The sequence below is a fragment of the Dermacentor albipictus genome, chromosome 9 (genome assembly GCF_038994185.2).
Source record: "Dermacentor albipictus isolate Rhodes 1998 colony chromosome 9, USDA_Dalb.pri_finalv2, whole genome shotgun sequence".
NCBI classification, from domain to species: Eukaryota; Metazoa; Arthropoda; class Arachnida; order Ixodida; family Ixodidae; genus Dermacentor; species Dermacentor albipictus.
Window position 1 is genome coordinate 63426633 of NC_091829.1, and position 19749 is coordinate 63446381.

The following is a 19749-nucleotide window of genomic DNA, read 5'->3' on the forward strand; positions in this document are numbered from 1 at the left end:
GGGCCACGTCATACACCTTGATGGCATCTACGATGATGGCAGTTGAAGGCCAAAGACAATACGGTTCATCGGCGACCGACGTGGTTCGAAGAGAATAAAATGCTAATGAGACAATGAGACACACGCCTTCTTCGAGACTTGTGGACATGAGCGAGGACCGCGGCTCGGTCCGCTTGTTTTCAGGTACAGGCTGCCCGAGCTTCGTCCGCAACCGAACACGCATAGTGCACGCCTGCCGCAAACCTTCTTATCGTTCCGGCCCGCAGCGGTAAGGCAACTTCTCAAGCGGTCGCTCGCGTTGGCGATGATTATCCACTGGCCAAGACTGCTGGCCTGTGCTGCTGCTGCCGCTGCCCCGAGAAGCACTCTCTGTCTCTCTCTCCTTTCGCACCGCGACCTGCCCCTGAGGTCGGTGCGATCTGTTTTCTTCTTCTCTTTTCCTTTTCACTCGCCCACCCTCCGTCCTCCGCACCTAGCGTTTCTGCAAGGCCCAGCGACGCGCGATGCTTAGCCAGCGCTGGCTGGGCACTCCCGGGGCCGCGCCCAATATAAGGGCCGGGGACCCGCAGCCACGGCAGGACAGTCGGGCTCCGCTCTTCGGCAGGCCCACACACCGAGCACGGGAAGTTTGTGCGCCACCGGACTCGCCACCATGAGGGTCCTCGCTGCCCTCTGTTTGCTCGTCGCAGCTGTCGGTGAGTGCTGGCCGGGGATCGGGAGTGCGAGGCACACGCGAAACGTCGCCCAGGACTTACCGACGGAACCGGGATTGCGTTTTGACTCGGCCCAGTGTGGATGACAGCTTAGTCGCCGGGCCCGATGTTGAGGCTCGAAGTGCCCCGAAGGGCACCAAGTCCTGCCCGGATCTCCTTGCGAGTATGGAAGCGTAGAGGCAGGCCCAAAGGATAACGCAAAGGCGACTAGCCGAGAGAAGAAAAGAAAAGACGTAGGCCAGGCACATCGAGAATATCAAGAAGCTAGACACTGTCAGAGAAGCGACTGAGTTTCGCGGAAGGAGGAGGTTTCGAGTAGACCCAGACTATATAGCAAAGGCAGTTCCAGATTTGCAATTGGTACCGGATGCTGCAAATTTAATTACCGTACAAAAACGCGATGCCTTTGTTGAGGCGCGAGTGTGATGCTCATTTAATATATCTATTGAGGTATAATTTGAGAAAACGAAAGCATGTTGGCTCATAATACAACTGTGCAGAAGTGGAGAAGTATCGTTGTCAGAGCTAAGCGCACAACCTCGAAGTTAGGGCGGGGAAGTCAACCTATCTAGGTTGCTGATTGCTTGCCAGACCGGGTTAGTAAATCAGCATGTCTCTTACTTAGGCGATAAACATCGTGTCCAGGCACTGAACTTTCAGTTTGACTTCCCAGGTTTCCAAAGCAGTGACTGAATGAACACTTTATCATGCCGGTAGGAGGAGGAGGGAAAGAGATAAGAAGAAGGCAGGGAGGTTAACCAGAATCACGTCCGGTTGGCTACCCTACACAGGGGGAATGGGAAAGGGGGAAAACAAAGATAACAGGGAGAGAGAGGAGGGAAGGAAATTGCAGTGAGTTCGATGACGTGTGTGGCCTTACAGAAATTGCATTGGTAGTCACAAATGGTCGCACAAGCCCGTCGTCCTTAAGAAACACAAAAGTGCCTTCACTGCTTTATGGGCCGACGGGCGATGGGGGCGGTGTTCCAGCAGCACCTGCACAGAAAGCGGCCGATTGTCCAGTTTTTGGAAAGCTTTGGCAAGTTCTTGTCTCTCTAGGTCATATCTTGGACAATGGCACAGCAGGTGGTCGATGTTTTCTTCGGAGCCACAGACCTCGCATGCTGCACTGTCAGTCACTCCAATTAATGTAGAGTATGCCTTTGTGAAGGCCACTCCTAACCAAAGGCGACAGAGAAGCGTAGCTTCACGTCGAGGAAGTCCGGGTGGAGGTCGGAGCTGCAGGGAGGGGTTTAGTCGATGTAGTCGTGTCAGTCGTAAGTTTTGCGAGTTCCACTCGGTCACTGTGAGGCTACGTGCCAGGTGTCGAAGCTGCCTTGCAGCGTCAGTCCTTGAAAGCGGAATCGGAACGCTGTGCTCTTCTTGATGAGCTGTGCGAGCAGCGTTATCGGCGGAATCATTGCCACTGATTCCACAGGCACCCACTGAAAAACGACTTCGTGGCCTTTTTGTAGGACGTCATGGTGAAGTTTCACGACTTCGTATGTCAATTGGTCATGACATCCGTGTCGGAGAACTGACTGCGTGCACTGTAATGCCGGTTTGGAATCACAGAACACAGCCCATTTTCTGGGTCTTTCCGAATCAATGAATTCCAGGGCTCGACGCAGGGCCGTTATTTCTGCCGCCGTTGAGGTCGTGACATGCGATGTCTTGAACCGCAGTGTCATTCCTCGCGTTGGTACCACCACGGCACCACCGGAACTGCATGACGTAGTTGATCCATCGGTATAGATGTGCACGTGGTTGCTGTACTTTTCATGCAAAAGAAGTAAGGTCAACTGTTTTAGAGCAGAGGCCGGTAAATCTGTCTTCTTCTGTAGTCCTGGAATCATTAGATGTACTTGTGGACGGCTCAAACACCACGGAGGAAACGCTGGCTTGGCCGCAGGTGCGTACCCTGACGTAAACGACGCACGATGTGCACTGACAATGCCGCTAAATGTCGAGCAGGGCCTTGCAGCTGTGAGGCCGGTAAAATTATAACGGAGTGTTCCTAGCCAAACCTATTTCCGCAATGCGGATTAAAACGTTCAGAAGGAGTGAAGTGCTCCAGTGGCACGACAAGAGCAAAGAACCTGTCAACCCTTTAAGACGATGCGGCGAAAAACGCCAAGTCAGCTGCGGTAGGCGTCAGCGGATACAATGTGAAGAGGTTGGAAAGCCAGCCGCGAGTTCTAGCCACGTGAACTTCATATCGTGCCGTCGAAAATGCAGCGTGTTTTTCACTGTTTTCTTTAGTTTGCGTCAGATCGGGAGCACACAAAAGCTTGTCACATTCGGCACGCACATTTTTTCAGGGCATTAATGAAGTAACCAATCTTCCTAACAAGCTTGTTTCCATGAATTCGGTTGCATGATCGGTGTTACGTATAGAAAAAGCGGTAGCTTATGAGCCAGGCAGCAGGCGTTGGGTAGCTGATGACATTAAGAGGTGTAGTTAGACCAAGCATTGCAACCTGGAGAACAGATATCCAGTGGTTTGTTAGATTAACAAATTGTGTGCCAAGAAAAGAAAACGCAGGCGAAGGCTGCATGCATCAAACGACGAAATTAGGAGATTTGCATCCATGGGATGGAGTCAAATGATGAAGAGTCCGGAGTAGCTGTTGGCCACTGGGAAGGGGAGATCTTCGACCTTGTAGACTTAAACAGGCTGATGACGATGCTGGAAGAGAAGAATTCATGGGATGCATATTTCGAGGCCTTTGATTTTCAAAGTAACATGGCTCGGCTCACAGACGGAGGTTATTTAAAGAATTGCGTATGTTTAATGTCTACTTGAAAATACATGAAATGCATTGAAGTACACCCGAACATGTCGCGATTAAGGTTTAGTGCTTACTTTTATATTTTCGGAGTTTATATTTTCAGCTGCTCACGGTAAAGGTGAAAGGCGGGATACGCGCATAAGAATTATTCAGAAGCAGAGGTTATGAAACTGATGGAAGATAGGTCTGTAGTTTGGAAGATCTGACAAGCAGAATGCATTGTTGTTTATCCTGTATTGAGTAATTATTGTGAATGACGAAGAAAAAAATATAAACGAAGAGGTGTAGCGTTTCATAAGAGCGAAATTGCGACTGCCCTGGCGCATTTTATAGGTTTGTACATTTGATACTAGCAGAGATTTCAACATCGATTGTAATGTTGTGCCTTGTCTCTTGTTGCAGCTGCCTTGGATGTCCCCTACTCCGTGCCGAAGCTCGGTGAGTATTTTTTCTCTTTGTCTATGATCGCAAGCGGTAAAGTGAATACGACTCATTTCTGCAATTTACCAACCGACAAGTGTGCAAGTTAACTTCCATGAAAATTAAGATAGGCTACGAGGAAGCGTTTCGTTTTTGCTAAGTAAGATGAGTTGCAAATCGATCGACATTAACTGAGGTAATAGTACCACAATGCAGCCAATACAATCATGTTCACCTGTAGGAGCACGCGGCCAATAAAAAAAGTAATTACCAGGCGCAAGTGGAGTATGGTCCACTATTAAAGGAAACACTTTTCCACTTGTAATGTCACTATGACGGAAACAATTGAAAATAATTAGAAATAAATGACTGATACATCCAAGGAGACACGCGTTAGTTCAAACACAATAAGCCTGTGGTCCTTTGTACCTTATCTCCGGGAGAATCGATGACAGAATACTCAGTGTGCGCTTCTTAGAGCGCAGCGAAGGAAGAAATAGAACGCGGAGCACAGCGGCAGATGAAAGATGGCGATAACGAAGAGAGCGCAAGGAGGAGGGTGCCGCGGAACCCTGAGGCGCAAAGCGGAGGAGGAGGATATGGCGAAAGAGTGAGAAGAAAAGCGAGGTGCCGCGCAAGACGGGGGCTCTGCGGCGCCTCTTCCTCTTCGCAACCGCGCTCACTTTCTCTTTCTGCGGCGACGACGGCTACGAGATGGCGCCACAGTAGCGCGCGTCGTCTGGAACGTCTGTCGGCGGCGGCTGCTATGAATCGCGCTCACGTGCCACCCACGCGCTGCCTCTCGGGATGTCCAGATTAGCGAGGCAGTCGCGCCACACTTCCCTCCGAAAGCAACGTGCTGTACGAGACCGATTGTCCGCGCCAGCCAATATATCGCGAAATAAAAACACGTACAGAGCTGCGCTCAGGTTTCGCATTAGGGAGAATCGTAGTCGTCGGCGAACCTTGTTGACAGTGGACCCGATTGTACGAAAGCCGAGCCACCGGAGTCTGTACGTGCTAACCGGTACCGCAGACAACGCAACACATAATTTCCTGACGTTCTCGTTCAAAGCGGTTTATTTGGGCACAGCGTGGAGAGTGACACGACTACAGCATTGTCTCAACATACTCGCGCGGAGGAAGAGTGTTTTGCTTAGACGGGGCCCACGATCGTCTCGTTGCAGTGTTCGAGCCCAGGCAGGAGTACCTGTACAAGTACCGCACGACCGTCGCCCTGAGTGTGCCGCAGAAGGCGACGCACGCTACTGGCGAGGAAGTCTATGCATACCTGAAGGTCAGCGTCACGGCTGCCGACCCCGTCGCCAAGACGGCCAGGCTGTTCGTGCAGGTGAGGGCGAAGCGCGCGAACTCTCTCACTCGTGTGAACAAGGCGAGCTGATGAGTGAAACAAAACACCTTTCGATCAGAGACATCTTCTAAAAAAAGATACTCGACACGACATCGAAGCTACGGAGCTGAACGTTCCACCGCTCGTACTACGTACGGCGTTCCCCCTTTCCCTTTCCCCAGTGTAGGGTAGCAAACCGGACGCCCGTCTGGTTTACCTCCCTGCCTTTCCTCTCTTTACTATCTCTCTTTCTCTTTCAGTATGAATGTTCAGCTTCACTATACTTCGGGATTAGCATTGGTTGATACCGAATACAGGCACGACTGTCAGGCGCAACATTTGAAAGAACACTTCTTTTGGGCACCTAAATAATTGCTTTTAGAGCGTCCTTCTCGCACAAGCTGAAACGTAATCTGAGAAAGATCAGAGATCTGAGAAACAATCTGAGATTATTTAAATTGCCGACTGTGGCCACGAGTGCAAAGGTAAATTTTTATGAGTCTTGTTAGTTCAAAGTACAAATCGGCACGTTTTCTTTTCTAATAATATTGTTTTTTGAAGCAAAATCAAGAATAAATTTATTTTCGCAAAGCGTAGCTGCACAAATCAGGCCAGCATAAACGGCGCTGTCTTCAAATAAAGAAAACGTACGACGTCTATCTTTTAATTTCTTGCATCTTCGAAAGTGCATATTCGTAGAGCCCTGTTGATAATCGTGCACGCTCAATGTTTTTGACTAAGTACAACAACATTTATAAGATGCATTTTACTATAAGAACTCAGTGCTTTCACAAAGGTAAAAGATGGCTGCGAATGAGATCTATTTGGGAAGAAGTAGCTAAGAAATATTCTATTATGCATTTCCTAAACAAATAAGGCAGATCGAGAAAAAAAAAAAGCTGAGGAGCTTGTCAAAATATTGAGAGAACGTACGGAAAAAAAAAGAACTGTCTCGTAGAACAAGAACACGCCACGTCATTGCGGTAGTTGCAACGGAAGTAATAACGACAGTAAGAAAACGAAGGCTGCAGAAATAAAAAAAAAACTTGCTACTAATTTAAGAAAAACACACTAATGACTAACAAACAAACGCAACGAAAGCGCAATTTGTCAAAATCTTGTCACTGACTTTTACCTGTTGCTTAATCACGATTTTGTAGTCACGCTTAGTCACGCTTCTGTAACCGGGAGACGAACACGTTTTTCCATCCTCATTTCACTTTCGGCTTTGAGACGTATATCTTCCAAGGCCTGCGATTTGAGGCGGCGAAGAAGGCTAAGACGAGAGAACCCCACAGCTGCTACACTTAAACTGAGTCAGACCATAATTAATTGACGATTACTTTGACGAGCGAGATGCACCCTGGATATTTAAGTCTTCGGAGAGTGACCCGGTGTAAGCTTTGCATATTCGTCAGAGCCCGACGTTGGCCACAAACGCCGCGTCTTCGTATAGCGCATCTAGCTGAACGGCATCCCTGAATAACATATCGCTGGCGTGTGCAGCTCCTGAACGTCACCACTTCGGTGTTCGACAAGGAAGTGCACGACCACACCGAGGCTGTGCCGGACCTGTACCACACGCCCCTGGAACAGTACCTGCACCTCTTCGAGAAGCCGGTCGTCTTCACGGTCGAGCAGCTCAAGGTAAGCGAGGCCTATGCTCGATGAGTGTGCGGCAAGTAATGAAATACGAGCGGCGATAATAATTGATTTAAAGTTTGAATAGCAGCGCAAGGACAACAGAGGGGACAGAAGAGAGAACAGAGTGTTACACTCTGTTCTCTGTTCTTTCCCCTCTGCTGTCCTTGCGCTGTTATTCAGACTTTAAAGCATGTTTTACCAACAAGCCCAATCCTACACCCTTCTCGACAATTAATGAAGCGTTCAGGTTTTAAAACATATGCTTAAAATCAGTACGAGAGTGTGGTGCTATGACTGGCGCATACGCAAATACTATTCTGTGGAAGTATTGGATTATTGCACCTAGGTTAACGAATACAGCGCTTTCGACCTACACGGCGTTTCGATTTGGCCTTGAACGCGATATAGCAGCTTTCAAAGAACGTAGGTTGAAATTTAGATGGAGAGCCTGTACATAAAACTCGCCATCGGCAAACAAACACAATGTGCCCCCGTAGAAAGCTTTGCAGTGGGAGAGCTAAGAGTTCAGAGCTGAGCTAAATTGTGTTAAATACGATTGCTTAAGTTATATCGCATGTGCGTCTCCTGAAGGGTAGCACTTGTATCCTGCTCGAAGTCTAATGAATAACGTTACATTAACGAGGTACGATTCAAGGAGGCATTGTGAACACGATACGTTGCTTTTTTTGTAAGAGACACAGTGCCGATCGTGTAGGCAGAGAAGGCTGCCAGCGGTTGCACAGGAACCTTTTCGGATTGAAGGCGAATATACAAAGCAACAATTTGAACAACTCCTGCAGGTGACCACCATTGAGGCTCCCGAGGATCTTCCCGAGCCCGTGGTGAACCTGTACCGTGGACTCGCCTCTGTGCTGACCTTCAGCGAGCCGCTCACCCACGCTGTTCCCTTCAGCAGGGTGACGCCCGTCAGTCCCGACGACGAAGTGGTCGTGTACAAGGTCTTCGAGGTGAGTCACGTGGCCATTTTGGCTGCGAAATTTCGTCATTTCGCTGAGCCCGTGCGCGGGAAGAAAGCATGTTCCTTAACGACTAGAATAAACATTCATTCACCATCACAGTGCTATATTTGATGCCACATGTGTTGCAACATTAAAGTGCTCAATGGAAGGCGCTTCTGGATACAAAAGTCAGGTTAGACTGGTGCCAGATGAAGTTGATGCAAGCGTTGTCTCACGCACGTTACTGCCAGTGTAGTGTTGCTGGCAATGTCGTCAAAGCAGAAGTGACGCAGCTGTCTATTATTTGATGCCGGCGATTCGACCATGCCGAGTAATTCAGGGTGCCCCAAAACTGGCCTTCGCGAATGAGGGCCATTGCCGAGCTTCTCTTACGAATCGCTTTTCATAGACAATCCCGAGCAAAGGGGAGGATCGATGCATGTCAAAATGAGAAAACCGCAAAACTGTACCCGACAGTTTCGTGAGTGTCGTTCGCCTTTCCATTCGCAGCACGACCTTGTGGGTCACTGCGAGACGACCTACCACGTGCTGTCCGACGTGCGCGACGACTCCGTGCTGAACCTGACCAAGACCAAGAACTACCACAAGTGCCTGGGTCGCACGGCCGTGTTCCACTTCGCCGACTACGAGTACCAGGGATGCCCGCAGACGTGCCAGGTCCACAAGCCGGTGACCGTCTTCGACAACGTCGAGCCCGAATTCACCAAGTACAACGACCCCTTCGGTTCCGGATGCGTCAAGGAGTACTACCAGGTGAGCTTCAACGTTGCTATGGGAACGGATCGCGACAGATCACGACACCGAGTGAAGCGCGATGGCGAAAAGGCTTGAACCCAATGGCTCGGCTGGCTACCTATAGCTGTCTCTTAGCACTGGGAGTTGAGTCTACGTTTGTCACTACCAGCAGGCCCTAATTTTTCACCCGAATAACCGCAGTTGCGGAAAAAAAGCATGACTTTCCGTTAGTCAAAAGTGAAAGTTTGAACCAGGAAATCTTGCAGGCCAGTAGCTACGGCTCAATGCACCAATGTAGCGCCGAGCGTACAAGGCAGGTAAACTTTCGATTGCTCCGTGGCTCGTGATGCGTGATGACGGTACAAATACAACAACAATGAGGGACATATATGAGCGGTCTTGGCGCATTGCACTATTGCTGACGCTGTCACAATCTTGTCGAGGGCCCAGGAAACGACCCAGAGGTTTGCCGTATGTCGAGCATTCGCCGAGCACCGCAGCCACGATCTCGATCGGGATATATCGAAACGCGTGCTCAAAGGATCGGGAACCTGACGTGAGACTGCGAAACGACAATTGAAGCATCAAAAGCACTGGAGTGACCCTTCGTGAAAGATTTAAAAGTTCGTTTTTTTCCGAGTAATGAAGTGCTGTATGAATTTCGTTGAATTCCGTTTTGTCCACTTTACGTAATTTCTTTATAGGGACGTTTATTCTTCGTTTTTCCACAATAAATAAACGAGGGAAACTCGTGAAAAAATAAACACATAAGAGCACGTTCAAAGTAGATTTCTTTTTTTAGAAGGACCCCTTAGTGACAAAATTATGCTGTAGTTACCAGATTTATCGAGCTCATAACACTCCGTCTCACTTTTGTGTCCTGTAGAAGAACGACCTTGGTGACTCCTTCCTGACCGTCAAGTACAACGTCAGCGTTCTGGGAGAGTACGGTCTCCTGGAGACTGTCAAGGCCGTCGACAAGAAGGTTCTCGTCACCGGAAAGCAGCAGCTGGTTGCCACCTCCGTGTGAGTGCAATAGCATTGGCCAGCGGCATTTTTTTACCACACAAATAATTCGATCGCGCGTCTAAATCAGTCACTCCATCCGTGAGAGATGTGCAGCTTGAACGAGCAGTTTTTCTAAACCAGCGACTCACCGGCCCCTGTCATGCGAAGCAAAATATGGAAAAAAGCATTTCATGTTTCAAACAGCGTACATGAGCAGACAAAAATTTACTCTCAAACAATACGAGGACACTGGTGCAACGTTTAACTGAAACCGTGAAAACTAGCAGTCGCATACTAGCACTGGGAGCGAAAAAAAAACAATTAATGAAATGAAGGCAGGTGTCGAACGCGCGATGACATGAACGCAGAAATTAAACGGCCTGTTGCATCACAGGCAAACACACAAGGACTTGAAGCTTGCATCGACAGAGATAGCACAGCGTGTTGGCAAGGAAACAATTCGGCCTTTTTTCCAACTATGAATACAAAGGGCCAACATTGATATTGGCAGGAGTCCTCACCAATCTTGTTAAAACGCACACGATTCTCATACACGACGGGGCGTATTCATTCGACCGCATCGCTGCGCGTTCGACGTCGCCGACGAAGGCACGCTAATGAATGTGCGCGTTCTGTCCCACTCTTTTCGCGCGCGAACAGGCTGGCCCTCGAGCTCCTGTACAAGAAGTCTCTCCTCAGCGCCTTCGATGACACTACGGCACGCGCCAAGACTTACAGCAACCTGACCTACGCCTACCCCGAGCAGCACTACGTGGTCCACGGACCCGCCCTCGAGCTGGAGCACCTGAGCCTGTGGGGACCGGTCGACCGCAAGGAGGCCATGGTGGCCGCCCGCGCCCTCGTCGCCAGGCTGGCCGAGCTGGTCGCTCTCGACGACCTCGAGGTCAAGGACGACTACGCCGATCTGATCGTGCAGCTGCTGACCGTGGTCAACGCCCTGCCCCAGGAAGACCTCGAGCTGCTCCTGAAGACCGTTGTCACGCTCGAGAAGATTAACGAAGTCAGCGAGAAGGAATACCTCGAAAGGTAAGCTGCCGGTCGGTTATTGCTAGACACTTACATACAGCTAATGCAGTGGGTAATACGGGTGTCACAGGGCGCACTTTTGATCACGATCGAGCCTAATCCGGATCGAATTTCTCGGTTGCGATTGGTTCCTTTGCACAAAGTGCGCGAGGGAGCCAGTCGCGATCTAGAACTTCGATCCGGATCGGGCATGATCGTGACTGAAAGTGGTCGTGTGACACCGGTGTAAGTGTCTAGCCAGATTTGTATCCCGGGAGGTGGTTGCATCATTGGGATGGGAGAAACTAGCATTGCTCGCGTCATGTTAAGCTTACTGCGAGAGTTTCCTTTTAAGCGTATTGCATATGGTGGTTTTGTTCTAAAGCGACCACGTTCTGCTCGCAGATTTGACAGAGCCACGTGATCTATTTGATTCTACTTTAATCAAAGTACGTAATTGTGTAAGAAAATGTAAAGAAATATGGCGGCTAGGGAAGAGAACAGATATGACTTTATGGTAGAGACGTACCTAATAGCCGTACCAATACAGCATTTTCTTCGGAGGTCTGGTGGAAACAAATGCGAGTACTCGATCATCCTTGAAATCTCGGAGCAGAATTTTAAGGTGTACGCCCTAGAATACTGTCCGCAAAAATCGAATTCTTTCTATGCGTGCAGAGCGGCAAACAAAATTCAAGGTCCGTCGAAACTGAACGTGAGGTTTACCGGTTAAGACTGTCCATCCAGAAAAGCCAGAGGTGGCGCTCAGTAGATCGTAAGCTAAGTAACAGTCATGAAGAAGGAACACTGCTCCGTAGTGCACAATAACGTATGCAGATCTCCGATGTATAATCCATAAGCTAGCCCCATAAGTCTCCCTATTAACTCTTTCTTTTGTCTGCAGGAAGCTCCTTCTCGACGCTCTGAGCCTTGGTGGCACCGACGCTACTGCTAAGACTGTCCTCACGCTGCTCAAGGAGGAGAAGCTGACCCTCGTGGAATCCGTGCACGTGCTGACCGCACTGCAGACCTCCCTGGCCAAGCCCTCTACCGAAGTCCTTGACGAGCTTCTCGTGAGTTAACTTCGCTTACCAGATTGCTTTGAAGCGTTTTTGAGTAAAAAAAAAGGTATAAGGGCTACTTTTCTGGACACTTAGAAGACGATATCGCATACTGATGAACACTATAGCAGACGCTATACGTATAACGGTGCTTATTCAGCTCAAGAAGCTTTCTTGCATGCTAAGTGTGAAAACGAAAAAGTCCCCAAGAGTTGAGTGGTATTATCTTGTACGTTAATTTGGAAACGAAGAGCCGCCAGTTCAAGAACCAGAGAACAAAATATTGTGCACAACCTTGTGCGTTTTCCCCGCAAGGACCGTTTCTAGAACTGAACTAGAGATTTAAAAGCTGACCATATTCTACCCGCACACTAGCCTGTAAAGTCTGTTCGAGCGCACTTGTTAAAACACGAGACAGAAAAACTGAGCTTAGTATTATTGATATTGTACGTGCCTGAACAAGACTAGATGTCATCGCACCGTTGCTATGGGACGAACGGAAAATGTCCTTCAGAGCAAGATAAGGCATGGATCGCATAATCTGAGAAATAGTTTTACGCCGGATGAGTTATTAGCTTGGAATTGGCCGTGGATTTTGGGTGCAATAAAAGATTTTGATACTATCTCACTTAGACTATTCAGCGAAAATTTCAAGTACGGAGATAACATGTACATTGTTCGCGCATAAAGGTTCGTTATGTAAACAAGAACATCTGCAATGCGGAAGATCGAGTCATTGCGCGTATGTCCTTTCTTTTGCACACACTGAAGCTGCCATTGTTTTCCTGAGAGGTAATCCGAGACCTCTACTTCGCATCTGCCCCCCCCCCCTTCCCTCTCTGTGCGGCGCAGAGAGCGTAATGCAAGAAAGACATGCAGGGGGAAAATTTTGCTGCACTCCCTGAACTCTCGAGCCAGTGATAAATTTGATGCCCTTTGCTTGTGACGACACCCCCCCCCCCCACCCCCCCCCGCCCCGCCCCCTATCCTGACAAAGTGCTTCTCTGAGGCAAACACACACACATACAAATTAGCTCGTGATACGCCAGGAGGCGCAGGCACGAAGTGCGAGAGGGATCCGCTGCAACATTTTGTCTCCCTCTCCGGTCTGACGTATCTTCGAAGTTCACACGCATCATGGCGCACTGGTATTTTCGCAGGACCTGTGTGTCAGCGGCAAGTTCACCGAGGAGCGCCTCCTTTTCTCGACCTCCTGCCTGGCCCTCGCCAAGGCCGTGAGGAAGCACTGCACCCACGACGACCTGCCGCTGCCGACCAACCTCAAGCAGAAGGCAATGATGAAGAACGTGATGAAGATCCGCTCCAAGCACCACGGCTCCTGGGAGGAGTTCGACGATGAGGTGACCTCCGAGTACAAGGAGCTGCCCCAGTGGGACACCAGCGTGTCCTGCTCTCTGCAAGACTACGAGAAGTACGTCCAGGTAAGGACGTCGCTTCGCCTTTGAGTTACGGCTCAGTCTCGCTCTCGTTCGGCAGGGTATTGATTTACAGAGCTTTCCATATCTGGGGTGAATGCACGGCATTGGCCAGCGCTTTGGCTAGAATACAGTTGACTGGCATTTTTGGCCGGCTGCTGCTCTTTGCAGAGGAACGGCGTTGTGAACCAGTATGTAAAGACATCCGCAACGATCGATTAAAAAAGCGATAAGTTGGCTTTTCGCGTAAAACGAGCTCAGGCGCCGACATCCTGCTTTGTAAATTATCCTGTCGCCCTTTCCCTGCTTAAGGTAGAAAGAAACAAGCGTCTGCCTGCTTTACCTCACGATCTTTCAGCTCTCTGATATTTGGTTTAAATGGTCCTAACGCGTAAAATGTTTGACACGTAAAACAATATTAAGTTGCCAGCTACTGTGCCTTGGAGCTACGCCGTCAGAACCCCTTTTTTCGCTGTACCCTAAGAAGAAAAGGTACTGAGGAAAGGGCTTCAACATGGTGTTTCGCACAGAAATTTTGATAAAACATAGCTGCAGTTTGATCGGTTCTTGTTCACGTCTGCAGGATCGCACTTTCACTTGTACATCGTCTTTGTCCTTTTGGCTAGTGTCGGTTCGCAAGAGAACTGGTTCGGTCACAAAGCCCTTCATTCGAATGGAAATAAAGTAACCCTTTCAATACTTCTTTTTGCTGCGGACCACACACACAAAAAAAAATACTTAGGTGTTGTAACTCCTTTCATACAAATTTCTACCACTTGCACCATACTCCAGTGCTGCTACCCCTATATACGCACACTCTTTTCCTCTCGCTGTTTTGGTCTGTTTACTCTCAGCTTTCCCAGAGAGCTCAACCAATAATGAAGGGGTTTAGTTCACAACGCGGGTATACGCGGCACAGGTTTGCCGCTGGAACCCTCAACGGTCTTTGTACCACTGCCGTGACCGCTCACGACACACCCTTCACACTGCCCCGTCCCGTGTGTTTTTCTTTTATTTCTGCAGGCCGTCGTCAGCAAGCTGGAGCAGGCCAAGGAGTTCCACGTGGTCGCCGTTCTGCTGCACACGCTCGCCAAGCTGGAGCACCCGCTCGCCCTCAAGGCCGTCGTTCCCTTCGTGCTGGGCAAGCACCCGCTCTGCAAGCTGACCGTCGGCACCGAGGACGAGTCCGAGGCCTGCCAGTACCTGCGTCTGGTCACCCTCCACTCGCTCAAGCACAGCACCGTCGCCCAGGCCGCCGCCGTGAGTGCTTTCCGCTGCCCTTTGTCGTGCTATGCACACTTGGAGCGCATGGCGAACTGGAGCGAAGAAAAAAAAACAGGGCCTAAAGACAGGAAACACTGTAGCGGTCTTCTTCCTGTCCTTGATTCTCACTTGTCCCATTTTCCCCCGCGCTGTTCTCGGAGAGTACGTTCCCGGGCTAGCTAAAAACGATTTCGTGCTGTTTTAGATAGCTCGCTCGTATGCTGAAAAAGAAACACGTAAGGAAGCAGACGTGCTTACAGTTCCATTACCGTGCATCAGCACATCAGACCAACACAACGGGGTCAAAAAGGAAGAGAAAGCAGAACAGTTATGGGCGTTTTTTGTTGTTGTCAGGTTTGTTTCTTTTTTTGCGCTTTGCAAGCTTCGCTCACAAGTATTACATCGATTATTTGTACGATATTGCGTTTAGCGTATGCGGACTGGTCTATATAGAAGAAAGGAACAAGCCACCAGGCACCGTCGTAGCCTGCCTGTACCGCAACTACATCACATTGCGGTCGCCCGCCGCGAAGGTTGTTGTACTAAACAATACGGTCGTTGTACTTTCCATGCTGAGCCGCATATTTCCTTTTGTGGCTTAGGTGCATGAGGTGAAATATAGCTTTATATGAAAAGAAAAAGAATTGTCAATATTAGCGTTTGCAAGGAACTTGAGTACGTTCCCCAAATAAAACGCTTGGCTCGTGCCCGAAAAGATGGCAAGTACTCTATAAAGGGGGCACGACAAAGTTCTCGGAATTGAAGTCACCCTACATATACTTAGCTCACCAGAGAACCAAGAGAGTAGTAGACAACTGGGCTAGTCGTCACAAATTCACTGTAAAGGAGCGAATACAAAAACGGTCACGGTACGCCTGGACAACACCGGAACACCCTTTCGTCCATGCGGTGCGCCAAGTGTCAGGGCGCCTGTAGGAACGGGCGTCGTTTTCAGAAGAGGCTGCGGACGTGCCTTCAACGCTCACCGACGACGACCCCGCCTTTCCTCTTGCCCGCAGGTGCAGCCCCTGCTCCAGACCGTCTACTTCGACAAGGACGAGGACTACGAGCTCCGTGCCGTGGCGCTGTCGCTGCTGCTGCTCACGACGCCCCCGGAGCCCGTGCTGGCCCGCGTGGTGCTCGAGCTGCCCCGCGAGAAGAGCCTGCAGGTGGCCGCCTACACCTACCACACCCTGCTGGCCTTCTCCAACCACACCATGCCGTGCTACCAGCCGACGTGAGTATGCAGCGCACGTGCCAACGAACTGCGCTGAGACACCGAATTCGTCGAGAACCGGGAACTTGAGATATGAAGAAGTGATGAAGGCGTTGATTTTCAAAAAACAAAGAGAGAGACACAAATTCAGCTTTCTACACTGGCCTCCCGCCTTAAGAATGCGCGACTTCGCTTTGTTTAACGCGGATATTCTTTATGCCCCTCCCAAGCGTGGAACAAACCAGCCTGTCCCATCCAGGCTAGGGGACGTTTAACCGTATCAAAAGGTATAGATACTAAATGATCTCGCTGACTACTTTTTCTGCATGCGACTTCTAAAGGACGGCTGGTTCAATCTGATAGACGTTACCGGCGGAGCGAAGTTGCCAATCCAGACTTTTTTTCACACAAATTCTAGAGGTTCACAGTAACGGCGTAAAATCGAAAGGTGGGACAGAATCCAAAGCCAAATATAATATGTGCTATAACAAGCTTTCCCGATGTAATTCGCAACACCCGTGCTCGGGAGGGTCCCTCTGGAGCGGTTAAATCAGAAATATTTCCCAGGGTTAAAATAAATCTAAACGTAAAAAAAAACAGAAAGATATTCGAGGTACTCCGAACCCTACGGAAGCGGCTACATGATATCCAAGAAAAGATCGTTAAGGAAGGCATGGTTGATATATAGCGCGCCGTTTTTCACAGAGAGTGCCGCGGTTTCGAACAGGACCCGACGTCGCGTTTGCCACGCGATTATTTTGGGGCACGACTGGTGGGTGCGAAACGGCGTTAAGTTTGCTTTACACGCGATGTGTTCCACCTCACGCCGTGCGACACTTCTTGCAGTGTGCACCACCTCAAGAAGCTTCTTCCCGCTCTTTCCCACTACAAGTGGGGAACCCAGTACTCTAGGCTCCGCTTCGCCAGCGACTACTCCGGTAAGTTTAGTTTTTCGATAATAAAATTCAAAAATTGGTGACTGATTTCACGGGCTCTTGAGAATGGCTTCCGAAAGTGCTAGCTGAGCCTGTAAAGGTGGTATACGGTACCGTAAAATTTGTCGATAATTTATTTGATGACAAACGTACTGTAGAAATGTTTCGCCGGCATTTATTCAATGTTCTGCGTTGGCGGCTGTGGTTTGGACTGACTTGCACTTTCTCAGACATGTAAAATAAAGGAAACGCAGAGCCGAACATATATAACACGTTAAACCAATGGCTTTTTTGTTGACTGTATTGATCTGTCGAAACTACACTGGGGTGTCAGATCTCAAGCTGAAGATTGCGCGCGGCAAGGCGACAGTAGAACGCAACGATTAATTACGTAGAGTCAGCGTCTTCCGACAAATACCTGCAGCGTAATATATTCGCTAGTGTGCATGCTGGACTACTTACGTACAAATTTATAAAACAATATTTTCTACGCGATTTGAACATGTACGAGCCCATCTATAAAACGGGAAGTTTTTGGTGCGATTTTGAGTAATCACGGGTATCTACCGCATTAGGGAGGAACTATCAGTATCCCTTTTTCGAAAAATTGATTGCCCAAATCTGCTTGCCGCATCTGCTGGGAAGTAGGGTACTTTCCCGACTTTCTGCACATTTCCTCGTTTCATAAAAGTTGGATTCATGCTGTGTGCGTAGTTTAACTTCGTGTGGCCTATTTCTTATGAAATAGAAAATAAAAGCTTGGAAATACTCATTCTCTTGGGCAGCGAAGTGCTTCGACAATCCCGCTTTTATTGCGTTCGCCCTTAAATCGAGGCGCCCGGTAACTTGTCTCGTGACGTCACTTCGCATAGTACCCCGCGCACATTGTTTGCAAGTTGCCGAACCTGAATGTGCGCTTCTTTTTAATGTTTTGCAGTCGAAACCGGCGTCGGTCTTGAAGGCTACGTTGGAGTCGTCAAGAGCAACGTCTCCTTCGTGCCCCGTAGCCTCTTCTACACTCTTGACTTCACCAAGGGCCCGTACACCTCCTCTCTTTTGGACGTACGTGCGCCAAGCTTTTACATCAACGCGGTTATTTATCGCACTGCACAGACTATAGCCCTGTTCCAAGTGCTTCGCGCGGGAACATCGATGATAGAGTGCATTGCCCATGGCCTTCCTCGATCAGAGAGGGTCCATAGCAGACAAGGCCACAGTTGTTGATCGACAGGCGTTATCGGTTAGCAGGTTCTAAGGAAGACAAAACACACGTAGTCAATTAAGAAGATGAAAGACAGCAACAGGAGACGACAGCCACTCAAAAACGAAGAAAGACTAATCGAATCAAAGGACGAAAAATTGCCGCCGAAGCCGACGACGGGGAAGTATTCTGGCGCTCGCTGTCGGCATCCATGTAATTTGAAAACGTTCAAAGGACAGTCCCTTTAAGTGCAACAAAATGCGCACCACGCACATTCACGGTTAGCTGCATCTTTTGTCAAGTTGCCGGCACAGGTGCATTGACTCTCAACTTGGATTCCGTGGCGAACACATCGAAATTAGCGGTTAAAATCGCGGATGTCGTGAGCTCTCAGTAGCTACCCGCTGAAGGACGTTCACTGCACACATCCGAGTATTTACCCATCGGTCATGGCCCATTATTAACGCGAAGAAAACTCGCGTTGCGATAATCTTTGCCTTTCTTGCCTCACTCAACAGGTCATGGTTGTGAGCAAGGGTCTCCACAACGTGCACAAGCTGCTGCTCAGCGAGGACGGCCCACTGTCTCTGCTCGCCAACGCCTTCAACAGGGTCCGCCGTGGCCTCCGCATGAACCTTGGCGACACCTACACGCCCCTGACTGTGCTTCTCGACGTCCTCGACCAGCATGTAAGTAATAACTGGACATCCTGAGCTGGTAACACAAGCTACGCGAAAAACGATTTGGCCGGATGAAGCGAGCGGTTTGGAGAATTATCGAGGGTGGAAATATGTAAGCGATCACGCAGTAAAATCAATGAAAACCTTAGCATTCAACCTCGCACAATCACGAATGAACGAAATGTATCGTGGGTTGACACGGTCGGCCAACTGTAGTTGCCTGTCGGCAAGCGGGCGAAGATTAACAATGTGATAAGAATGCAGCGGAACAAAGAACGCGTCTCGCTACAGTAGGATATCAAACGTGAAGAAAGAAAGAAAACATAAAGAAGTGCTGTACAACGGGAAGACGAGCAAACTTCTCGATTCGGCTCTATAAAAACAATAACAACAAAATTGAATGACTCGTCAAGCGCTGTCACGCAGAAAGGCAACGTCGTGCTGCAATACAGCAATTGACAACACGAAGTAATTCGCGCTCAAGACCGAATTGTTCTCAACAAATGCTTCGACATAAACTTCCGACTTTACTCAACTGCCTCGCCTTACGAAAAATAGATCAGACTTTATTGAGCTTGCAAATCGATTTCCAGTTAAACTAATTCTTGTTATTGTTTACTGTGTGCGTGCACCTGCCTATGCTGTATATTACTCTTCTTTTTTTTTTCAATTTGCGCTGTACTGAATAGTGCTATGTCACGGTTTATTTTCTTTTTCAGTTTTTCTATCATAACAATGCTTTAAATAATCTATAGTGCTCAGGTATGATTTTAACATTTCCTTGTGCACACAGAGTGCTTTTCTCTCTAATTATTAAAATGTATTACTTCCCGTTTGTATACATACATGTTAGCAAATTGACGCCTACCCACCTGTGTACTCACACGTGAGCGCCCGCTGCCTTCTATTGCCCTTCGTGTTTTTTGGGGGGGCTAGTCGAGTTGTCCGCGCGCAACATTTTACCCTGAACCTGACCATAGAATTATTTTTGTGGGAAATAAAGCCGTTCATTCATTCATTCAAGCTGATGAAAAGGATAGTGGGAACAGGGTGGCACAAATACTAGAGAGACTGGAGAACATGCACCGCCAAACTAAAGAGAGAGAGAGAAAAAAAAAGGTAGGAAGGAAAGGCAAGGAGGTTACCTAGTACACCAAATGAAACAACTAGTACTGACCTTACCTGCTGAACGAATGCCACTTTGACCGAGAGAAATCGGTGCTAAGACGAGGGAGAAGCAGTAAGCAAGTAAGCGCAAGCTGATGGTCGAGCAGTACAAGTACAAATG

At 48.9% G+C, this 19749-nt stretch overlaps 1 protein-coding gene across 1 annotated transcript in view; it reads left to right on the forward strand.

Moving 5' to 3' along the window:
- Positions 1-539: 539 nt before the first annotated feature.
- LOC139050048 (vitellogenin-3-like) overlaps positions 540-19749 on the forward strand; it is a 33374-nt gene continuing 14164 nt past the window's right edge. The window contains exons 1-15 of the mRNA XM_070526189.1: positions 540-695; positions 3908-3943; positions 5113-5276; positions 6783-6923; positions 7721-7888; positions 8390-8653; positions 9522-9661; positions 10304-10690; positions 11574-11742; positions 12891-13172; positions 14190-14426; positions 15449-15666; positions 16492-16583; positions 17518-17642; positions 18300-18470. Of these exons, the coding sequence (XP_070382290.1) occupies positions 653-695; positions 3908-3943; positions 5113-5276; positions 6783-6923; positions 7721-7888; positions 8390-8653; positions 9522-9661; positions 10304-10690; positions 11574-11742; positions 12891-13172; positions 14190-14426; positions 15449-15666; positions 16492-16583; positions 17518-17642; positions 18300-18470 (2637 nt within the window). The 5' untranslated portion in view covers positions 540-652. The remainder of the gene's footprint in view (positions 696-3907; positions 3944-5112; positions 5277-6782; positions 6924-7720; positions 7889-8389; positions 8654-9521; positions 9662-10303; positions 10691-11573; positions 11743-12890; positions 13173-14189; positions 14427-15448; positions 15667-16491; positions 16584-17517; positions 17643-18299; positions 18471-19749) is intronic.